An 11,240-nucleotide genomic window follows, 5' to 3' on the forward strand; every position below is an offset into this window, starting at 1 on the left:
GCTTATCAAATGCATCGTTTGTGTGCAATGTTGTAAAAAAACCCAAAAACAAACACTGATAGGCTAAAGAACAGAAGTGCAGAAAGACAACAAAACACCTGTAATGACAGACTTTTATTTATTCAAAGAGTAAAACGTTATATTCTGTGGAATGATGGTGCAATGGTCTTCATCAAGTTCTGCCCTCAACCTTGTCCAAATGGTGTTAATAGCAAAACGGTGGTCCTTGCCTGCCGAAAAAGTGCTCACGGTTCTTTCTAGTAGTCACATGATATTATAACTAACAAGACTTAGTCTCATTAAAACATTTTTTCCTGCAGGTTTCCCCCTCCCTTTTTCTGGTCAAATTTCTAGTAAATATTTTACAGCAGCTCAACACCCACATTAGCATCGATTTATGTTTGGTCAGAAAACAGACGGTCCTAGCCTAAAAAGGAGAGGTGTCCATTGAGGAGGGAGGTCCCTTCAGTTTGGTTATGTGCAGATAGGGAATGCCTTCTGGTGCCTTGGGGTTTTACCCCCTAGGGTAAGTTGGGGACAAAGAAAAGCAGCCTCTGAACTCCAAAGATTTCCTGTCAATGCGGCTGGAGGTGCAAAATCTGTCCATTACTGGCCGTTTTTCACGCTGAGGATTTTCTCCTGTGATTTAAAAACAAAAAAAAACAAAAACAAAAAGTCAGTGTACAAAACTCAGGAAAGGTCTTCCGTAAATAAGAATTTCTATACAGATAGTACATTAGTAAAAGTGTATAAGTAGCCCAGTGTTCTTACTTTGATCATGGTCTCCAGCTTGATGGCGTCAGCAGCAAACTTGCGGATGCCATCAGACAGTTTCTCCACAGCCATGCGGTCCTCGTTGTGCTCCCAGCGGAAAGCCTTCTCATCCAGGTGGACCTTCTCCAGATCACAGTCCTTAGCTACAAAAAACAAACCATCAGAAACCAAAGAGGGAAAACGTTTTTACGGATTCTTGAAAATAACAGATTTTCGTGTCTCACCGTTTATAAAGAACATTTCATGCGAGGTGCATAAAATGCTTTTGTAAGATCATTTCTCTTCCAGAGCCTCCTTTTATTTTAACAAACATTACAGACTTATTATGTCCTTGAGAGATGGATAAGTAATTCAGGGGATGACACTGCAGCAAAGGACCCAATTTGGCCTCAAAGCTGGAGGTCGGCCGATAAATAGTTTGACAGCCGATTCATCGGCTGAAAGTTAATGAGGGTGGGATTTTTTATTTATTTATTTATTTTTTTTAAAACAGCGAGCATTTCAGTTACACTACTGTACCTTTCTCCACGTTGAGCATCTCTTCGATGGTGCTGTGGTCCTGGCTGAGCTCTCCAAGCAGCCCAGGGGAGATGGTGAGCAGATCGCAGCCTGCCAGGGCTTTCACTTGACCTGTGTTTCTGAAGGAGGCACCCATCACCACGGTGCTGTACCCAAACTTCTTGTAGTAGTTGTAAATCTTTGTCACGCTCAGCACGCCTAAAAAAGAAAAAGACACATTTACATTTGGCTGAGGCCACTGTGTTCTTTGCATACTTTATTTTCTTCATCTCTCTTGACGATGACTGCATAAATGTTTTCTCAGCGCTGACTGGCTCAGAAATAAAAACACTAACTGCAAAACACTGGACTGTATTGTTATTTTACCTTCAGTTTTTTTTGTATTTATAACTGCACATCAGAATTGTTATTCCAAATAAAGTGATGAATTATTTGTGATCAAATTCAACCTCAAACGACATCTGCTATATTTTTGTGCTGCAGCATTCCCCAGATTGGAATATTTGTTTCCTGGTTCAAACCTGGTGCTCTGGTATCAAACTGTCGGTATGCGATGATGGAGAAAACACATCAGCGTCACACTAGGGTTAAACACATCTACACATAGCCAGCAAACAACCTGGCAAAGGCAGATGACATGAGGAACTGAAAGACGTCTATTCAAGAGCCTAACACGGCCAAATCTGAAATTTGAGCCATTACACTGATGATGTGATTAAGGAGGAAAGAATATGAAAGCGGCCTTCCATACCTGGGTCTTCGTGTGGCTCGTAGCTTTTGCGGTCTGTGTTCTCCTTGTACCAGTCGAGGATGCGTCCAACGAAGGGCGATATAAGCGTCACGTTCGCCTCTGCGCAGGCTACAGCCTGAGCGAAGGAGAACAGCAGCGTCATGTTGCAGTGAACACCGTGCTTCTCCTCAAGCTCCCTGCACAAAAATACATTTTATTTAAAAAATAAATACATTTAAAAAAAAATTAAAAAAAGACTAATCTAATCATGCTTCTCATTCCAGCCAGAACTTCCTCAAAGACAGAACAACTAACCACAGAATATGGATTTCTCGTGTTGCATACTTTGGTTCAGATAAAGTTCAGTCTAGGTGGAGTTAATAAGTTTTGATATTTGTACCAAAACTCAGGTATTACAGAGACATTCATATATGTAGAGAGGTTTGAGTCCATGTGCATCCTCCGATACAGTCACTTATTCTTATCCTCACGTCGCCAATAGACTCTTCAACCTTTGGCAATGAAGCAAAACGTGTCTAAATGTTTTTGTGAAGTCCACGACCCCTCAGGTCATCATCTGTGACATTTTCATTAGCGCCCAATGAGAGTCATTTTGTACACTTACCACTTTGGGAAAATGACTGAGGTGACGTGCATGTACAGCAACAACAAGTGTACTGTCTGCACTCTGACCAGTTTAACACACGTCAGTTCATAAAGCGGTCTCTCTAAAAACTATGTGCCTCGAGTGTCACAAGGAATACTTCATTCCTCAAAACACACAGCGACTACTTACTGAGTCTTGAGCTAAATATACATCTGTGCGGATATTAGTTTGTTGGGTAGTTAGAGCATCTCGTTGTTGTTGCAGATAATGTGGGGCCTTGAGAAATGACCGACCGCATCAGATACACAACGACAAGATTGGTGTGCTAAAAACTTATGTTAAATATTTATTACATACCAATTATAAAGACCATCAATAGATTAAAAAAAAGGTTTACCACAGTGTTGACACTAAAGTTGACACTGTTGCTCAACGGCTACCTGTAGCAACCGGCATTAAATTCAAATCCCTTCCCTACAAAAAGTAGTCTCAGTTCTAATGAAGTGCCACAGTCTGGGAATCTCTGACATCTGAGATTATGATAAATTACTAAACACATACTTGACAGACTGTAGGCGAGCATAACTAACGTATACATTACTTACTTGCCAGCCTGAATTCCCTCCCATGTTGATGACAGCTTGATGAGCACCCGCTCTTTGTTGATGCCTGCCTCTTTATAGAGCCCAATGAGCTTCAAGGCTTTGGCAACCATTTCATCTTTATCAAAAGACAGCCTGTTGGAAGAGAAACAACACAACCATTAAGCATTTATAACCATCAATTAAGCAAAACACACAGGAAATTTAAATAATTCTAGATACTGTGAACTCTTGCACATTTCTGCACAAAACTTTACAACCATTTCATCTTAAAACATACCGTACATATTTATATTGTTGATTTTTTTATTCCAATTTTTTTTTTTACATGTATTACTTAATGTTTGTTATGCAGCAAAAACACCAAGACCTATGCCTTTTATGTGAAAACCTGATTCTGATTCTTAAAGTTTTTACCTTAAGTGTTGATGCAGTAATTGGTCAGTTACAGCACAGGTGTTCAGTTTTTCAGCAGAATGCTCTTTTAAACATTACCGTATCATGTCCAATATTTGATACTAGTTTTTAATTGTTTGAAGTGCATTAAAACATCAGAGTTGCTCATTTAAGCTTGAATAAAACATTGCTTTACATTTCCTTAATTTTAGGACATGAAGCATGTTGAGTTGAGTTTTAAGTTTATTGTGGACAGCAAATTGTGCAAATCTTGTAGAAGGACCAACTGTAATCCTCCAAATAAGGTTCCAACATATATTACCAGTTAACTTGGTCAAGTCATCAGTTGGTTAACTTATGACTTGACTTGGTCTCTGAATACCAGCCGTCTGTCTTCTTCAAGTCTAGCCTCATGAGTAATGCTGAATGCACCTTAAGCTTCTTGTGTTGTTCACAGGCAACATTAAGCAAGAAGTTCCCCGATCATAATAATAACCACCTTGTGACATGCTGCTCCTACCTGGCATCCAGCTCAGTAGAAAGTAGCACCGATTGTGAAATTCTGGACCGATACCGATACGATGTTTAAAATAACAACTTGTTAACAACTTGGCCGATGCTTTCTAGGGCCCGAGCACAGCACACTGTGCGAGGCCCTATTGGATTTCGAAAGTTTAAAAGTAAATCACATTTTCGATGGCCGGTATGTCCTCGAAAACTCAAGAAAATCTGCCTACCCCCCCAAAGTCGGGTGTAAAATTACGCGTTTTGGGGGTCTCGCACATGGACATGCAAAAATGACTCGACAGCACCACCTAGATGTATGTTTTCGGAGGGGCCCCTCGCCACGGTTTCATCCACATGTACGAAATTTGGAGGGAGTATGTAACATACTAAGACACACAAAAAAAAAAGTCTCTTGGTGACCCAGACTACAGTGAAGCATACAGCGTCCAATTTTTGTCAAATTTGGCCTTTTTGTGTTTTTGGGGGCATTTCCAGGGGTGATGTTTATTAATCACAAAATACAAGATATGTCCAGGACACTCAGGACATGAAGGAGGGTAGTGGGAGTGTCTGTTGTGAGTTTAAGGGGCACGTCAGCCAGAGCTGTAGTGGGTGTGGGTGTGTGTGAGTGAGACTGCTGCCTGCTGAACAGAGAGTTGCAGGAAGAAGGATCTGAAGTGCCCGTGTTTTGGCTACAAAAACCTGCCATATAATCATCGGCCACTGCCATCGGTGAATGTCATCTTTATTGAGGCGAACATCGGCCGATAGCGATGTTCAGCCGATGCATCCCTAGTAGAAAGTTCAACATGGGCAACATTAAGCAACAAGTTCCCCCATCATCATAATAAACACCTTGTGACATGCCGCACATACCTGGCATCCACCTCAGTAGAAACTCTGCCTGGGACCTTCTTCAGGATCTCAAGCCCGAAACTCACAAACAGCTTGTCCATGGTGTTTGCAACCTGCTCCTCTTCAGTTCTGGACAGAGAAACAGGAAACATCATGAAGCCGCTTTATTTATATTTGACACAATAGACATTACAATTACTGCAAGTTTGACAGATGATCGGGTCAAAGTAATTTAACTGAAATGAAGTTTGACAGTTTTGGTATTCAATCAGTGAGGTGTGCCAAGTGTGAATATTGTTTCATGTTATTAATGTAATATTACATTACAGTCTAAGAATTAGAACATTAAAAAAAAAAAAAAAAAAAGCATCACACATTTTAGGTTTCAGTAGAAAAGAGTAGAACATTGAAGTGGCAGCTGTAAATTAAGGAAGTTTGTCAACACCTTGCACAGTGGAAACTTCTGCAAACCACATGAAATGTTCCCTTTACATAAATGGTGTCAATGCTGTTTATATTCAGGTTTGACCTCTTGTGCAATCCAATAAGCATACAGCTAAAGAGCTGCAGAATTTTACACTGTCTAGTTTAGGTCTCTTACCCGCCGTTGGCAATGCCGTATTTAATGGCCTGATCCAACAGGTGCTGGTAGGCCGGCATCTTAGCAGCAGCCAGGATGAGGGACGGGTTAGTGGTGGCATCTTGAGGCTTGTACTCTTCGATGGCTGCAGGATGGGAAGACCAAAGGGTTTAAAAGTCACGTATAAACACAAAACGTTTGTTTTGTTTTCCACAGATATTAAAAGAATATCCAAGTACATATAAAAGCTCAGGATAGAGTTGAGATGTTCTACTACTTTAATAAAAGCCTTATTTGCACGTGTAGGTGATGCTTATGTCATCTGTCAAGATTAAAAGGTTTTGATCATCAGGATACAGAAAAATATCCAATTGTAGCAACTTTATTATTTTGAAGGTCTCACTCGAGTTTAATTTGAAAGTCACACACTGTTAAAATTTACAATATTCATCTCACCGTATTAAACCACACAATACTCCTCTATGATACATTTAATAATCAAAAACATAAAGGGGAAGGTAAAAAAAGGTGGCAGTTATAATCTTGAATTTAATACTACAACTCAGCTGTTTAACTTGAAAGTTAGTGGATGCAAGTCAAACCTAAACCTCCCCAAAAAACAAAAAAAACACAATGTAATAACAAGACCAACTGAACCTCAGAGACCAGTTCATGTTGAGTTATCCTGCTGAGATTTATGATTTCACTTGGTCTCGGGTAAAAGTCAGAGTGAGGAGAAAGAACTGCGTCATGTTGAACCTATAATCTACTGCTGCTGAAGAAATGACGCCATCTACTGTGTAAAAACATTGTTACACCACCCTCTTACAAAACAAACTATTAAGTCAGCAGAGGCACAGAGCTTCTCTTGTTTTAAAGAACACAGTTTAAGGCCACCTTGATTTATGATTTTATAGTCTCTTGTTGACGATTAAAAGGTTGATTTTATGCTGCTGCAAATCCTTAGAGTCCCACACTTGGTATAAACAAGTGTGAACAGCTGATGCTGCAACTTAAAAATCAATAGAAAAAGAAGAAAAGACACTGATAACACGCCAACTAGTGCAAACATCCTTAATAAATAACTAATTGAAGCTTTAGTGCTGAATATAGCTCAAAATATGTGAGCTGATGACCTGGTAAAACATCATGAGACCTGTATTAATATAGTCCATGAACTATAGAACTGTACATTAAAAACAACCTGTTACAGTTTACAGCACTGAAATGCAGATTATAAGTTGATATGTATCAGTGGCTGTGCTTTTTCCAGGAAGTACAGTGATTTGAAAAGGCAAAGTCAGAACAAAATATGCCGCCGAGGGAAAAAGTAGTACCTTAATTCAGTTAATTTGAATTACCTGATGTGTTCTGGCTTTGTTTAGTTCATGAATACACCTTCTAAAATTTGGTCTGAGTCTGGCTTTGCAGAATAATAAGGCTTCCTTTGGTTTGTGTCGATCGTTAGAAGGTTAATTAGGAGCGAGTGATCAGTGGTTGAGCGACCCAGACAGTGAAAGAGTGAGTGAACGCTGGTATTGAGAAAGCCGGTGAATACAGTTATTTACTGATTGTTTCATAGCGGTAACGTTAATCAAAATAAACACACCCTCACCCCATTACACAACCCTGCATCGATTTGCCATAAACGCCTGATTTGGTCTGAACACAGCTGGTCAGCACTCGATTGTAACGGCTGAGTCCGGCCTCTGCTGGCAGCTCTTCAGCCTGAGAACAAAGCCTGCCTCTGTTCTGCAGCCAGCTTCCTCTCAGGCCCCCCTCCCATAATAATCATTCTGCAGGTCAGTGGGTTTTGGACCAGATACTCGTGATCAACAGTTAAAGAAGACACGAGTTGGAGTGCTGATTACAGCAGAGTTTAGTAAGCTCTCCATAATTTAACAGCCATCCCAAATATATATTTCCACTATCGATGCACGTCCTCGACCGGGCAAATCTATAGCTTGAAGTCAAGATGAAAAGTTTAAACATGAATAAAAGATAAATAATTCATCACTGTGCAAGCTGAAGACATTTTTACATTTGTAGTTCAGAATGCTGAATTCACTTTTTCTTAAAGTCAGTTAGAAGTTTACCACGACTGTGCACCAACTCCAGTTACAAGTCTAGCTTTTAGTTTCACTGCATTTATTGTATTAAAGTCACATATTAATGTTAACATGTAGCATTAATTGATTACTTGTTGGTGCAGTATAAATATTTCATAACAATTACATAATTAGTAGCTATTCAGCTCTGCTGGGTACACTTACTTGTTACAACAGCTGCTGTGTACACAAGCTGATGTGTGCTAATGCCTCAGTTTTTAGTCTACTGGTAAGATTTCATTCATTTTATCTTTGTCATACTCTTTCAAATAAAATGACAGATAAATGAGACAGTTTATGATCCACGTGCAGCTGTAGCTTTGCAATATTCAGTCACATCATTCCATAGTTTAAGCACCAGATGAGCACGTGGGGAAACCTTGATTTAATTTGCTGATCGTGCCACGCTTGTGTACGGAAAATCCATCCAAATATCTATAACGTACTCGACTTTACAGTCTGAACACACGTCCCATCTTCCCAAAGCGGTAGTGAACAATTCGTCACCTCACGAGGTGAAACCGTAGAGAATCATGCAGGCTGATTAGTTATTTAATTAGTAACCAAGCACCGCTGAGCTAAAGTGTCTCCTCAGGCTCCTCCATTAGCTTTCAAACTACTCCTCAGAACATCACCCCACCTTTACACACACTTAGCAACATAAGTGAAGTAAGAGGGTGCTGTTACACCATGTTTGACCGAATTGTTGCATTTCTTTCCATGTAAGAGAACATTTCTAAACCAGTAAAAGCTGAGAAACCTGACAACATTCATGAAACACATGTTACATAAACCAGACGTACAAGCGCATTTTTAAATATTTTATCTTAGAGGAGCCAAACAGACAGAATATCGACAAAGTAAGGTGGAGAAATGTTTGTGTTGTCCATCATTATCTGAACAAGTATCATCCTGTTCAGCATGCAGTATTGGATTAAACAAGCTGCACCTAAACACAGTTTCTCAGCGTCAGTGTCTCAGTGTAAACTGTTTGTTTGTGTTTGTGTGCTTGCAGTGGACTCCAACTGTTTACTGCTTATATTTGTACAAGTTACACTAACCTGTATGAACGGTATGATACAAATCAAGTTTGACTGCAGTTACATGTTTGAAGATCTTTGAGATATTCAACTTAAAACTGGACAAACTTTACTTTTACAAACTGCACCATGTACAGTCAATACTGTTTACACTGTAACACCTTTTATTTTTTGACAGACCGCACCGTTTATGCCGCCAGATATACACTGTGGATAGCCTTCTATATTTGTCATATTTATATCTTTGCCGTATTTTTCTTCGATATCTTTTAACTTGCATATATTTTATATTTCATGTATATTGCTTCTGGCACCAGGGATATGAGAGAAAAGACTACTTCAATTCTCTGCATGTCCTGTACACATGGAGGCATTGACAACAAATATTTGCTTTTGGGAAACTAAAATTAAAAGAATGTTTGGCATTTTTGCTTGTTGGACGACAACAAGTATGAATTGCTTTTATTTAATTATTTCATTTTCTGTTGGTTGCATTAAACTTCCTTCCAGGTTGAATAAAGTATCCATCCATCTATTATAATTACAACAATTTTGGACTGCACTAAATGACTTTGTCTGTTTCTGTTTTGTTTCTGTAACGCTTATGTTACACATTCTTAAAACTGCACATTATACTCACTGCACATTATACTCACTGCACATTATACTCTAGTACTTTTGTAAATATGTACACTTGTGTTTCCCTCCTTTGTTTCTATTTTTCGCTGCTGTAATAAGTGAATTTCCCCGTTGTGGGATCAATAAAGTATTATCTTATCTTATGACACAGCTGTCCATATTGTCGCTCTTTCCCTTCATGCATCCCTCACAGACTCATTCATTCATCTAAACTAACAATAAATAATGTGTGCAAAAGACACAATAGCAACACAAAGTCCATGCAAACACTATCCGGCACCATTCCTCCTGCCAAGTGTGAATGAGTGTAACATTATCTGCCAGTCTGCAGAGTCACAAACCAGTTTTGTCATGTCATCCTGAGTCTGCAAACCCAGCATGAGGAACTGTGCGGTTTGCAACACACACACACACACACACACACACACACACACACACACACACACACACACAGAGAGAGAAACATTAGCGTTTTCCTTTTTGGCATTGAAGCGACAAACGAGGAAGTCACACACCTTAAAGCAGGTAAACTGACTCAGGTGTGCACACAAGTCTATACGTTAGCCCCACCACACACACACACACACACACACACACACACACACACACACACACACTATATTATCTGTATTCTTCCAACACGTAAACATGCCTAACCACTGCAGGTTGTAGCTGGCTTCGGGAGTTATTATTTATGGAGGATAAAATAAACAAAACAAAACAAAAAAATACTAAAGTTAAACGTCAAGTTAGCACCGTTTGTTAGCGAGGCTAACCTAAACTGACGTTAGTGTCGCTAACCTGAATAACGAGCAGCGTTAATCGGATTATCAGTGAGCAGGTTAACCTCGCAGGAGTTGGTTAGAAAAGCTCATTTCAGCCGGTAGCTCCACCTGAAACATTTACTCCCCCTCCTCACTCTCACTGCGTGTTTTTGACACGGAGGTCAGTTACATCAAAGTTAGCACGTGCTAACCCAGCTAACGGTTAGCGCGCGCGCGCTAATATAAAAGTTATAAACGGTTTTACCGTTAAAGTCTCCCGTGTCCGCCACCACCACGGTGTGTTTCTTCAGCTGGCTCAGCGCTGACTCCGACATTTTTCGGCGTTTGTCTGGCGACTCGCTGGACATGATGAGGAGGAGAGGCTGGGACCCTTTTATACACACACACCAAACACGTGAGCGCTCGCGGACCTGACACCACTGGGCGGGAGCGCGCAGCGCGAGGAGGAAGGAGACAGTCGACTGGAACGCGGAAGGAAAGCTCGTGCAGAAAATACAAGACTTTTATTAAGTGAAGTTTAACATATAAGTTTTGATTTAACAATAAAATGTATGCCTGTATTACATATCCTATATAAATATTAGTATAATAACAGACAAATGACAATATCTGCTATATGCTGTGACCTTGATTCATTGTTTAGACCACTGTTTCTCAAACTTCTTACATCAACAAATATTTGTCTCTACAACAGTGGTTCTTAACCTTGTTGGAGGTACCGAACCCCACCAGTTTCATATGCTCATTCACCGAACCCTTCTTTAGTAAAAAATAAAATATGATTTTTTTTTTACTGGTGCACAAAATGAACCGTGCATTAACATCACCTTGTTCAAATAACAAAACCAACACAGTGCATGAACTCACAACAACTTAACTCAGTGTGACTTCTGCTGCTGCCTTTGAGAGACCAGTTCAGATATGCGTGGCTTCACCTTGGCAAGTGCCAGTCTCACAGCAAAGTCTGTTCCTTTTCTTAGTTTTTATGTCCAGCATCCTCAAAAAACGATTGCTCACAAAGATATGTTGTAACAAATGGTATAAAAAATTCCAGGGCGGAGGCTCCACCGAACCCCTGAGACCAACTCACCGAACCCC

At 40.0% G+C, this 11,240-nt stretch overlaps 1 protein-coding gene across 1 annotated transcript; it reads right to left on the reverse strand.

The window, feature by feature from the left end:
• Positions 1-99: 99 nt before the first annotated feature.
• On the reverse strand, positions 100-10,572 carry taldo1 (transaldolase 1). Its single transcript, XM_027281615.1, has 8 exons — positions 10,387-10,572; positions 5,592-5,715; positions 5,012-5,119; positions 3,236-3,367; positions 2,045-2,220; positions 1,294-1,491; positions 772-917; positions 100-639 (listed from the first exon to the last, which is right to left on the reverse strand). The coding sequence occupies exons 1-8, from the start codon at positions 10,487-10,489 to the stop codon at positions 607-609; spliced, it is 1,020 nt and encodes a 339-aa protein (XP_027137416.1). The 5' UTR covers positions 10,490-10,572; the 3' UTR covers positions 100-606.
• Between the last annotated feature and the right edge of the window lie 668 nt (positions 10,573-11,240).

This window comes from Larimichthys crocea, chromosome VIII (genome assembly GCF_000972845.2).
Source record: "Larimichthys crocea isolate SSNF chromosome VIII, L_crocea_2.0, whole genome shotgun sequence".
Taxonomy (NCBI): domain Eukaryota; kingdom Metazoa; phylum Chordata; class Actinopteri; family Sciaenidae; genus Larimichthys; species Larimichthys crocea.

Bases quoted from the DNA above. Each gene is read 5' to 3' on its own strand.
- taldo1 (XM_027281615.1), bottom strand. From the start codon at position 10,489: ATGTCCAGCGAGTCGCCAGACAAACGCCGAAAAATGTCGGAGTCAGCG. The intron at 1,492-2,044 runs GTATGGAAGGCC...TTTCTTTTTTAG, and splicing joins CGAGCCACACGAAGACCCAG to GCGTGCTGAGCGTGACAAAG. The intron at 640-771 runs GTAAGAACACTG...TTTAAATCACAG, and splicing joins AGCTGGAGACCATGATCAAA to GAGAAAATCCTCAGCGTGAA.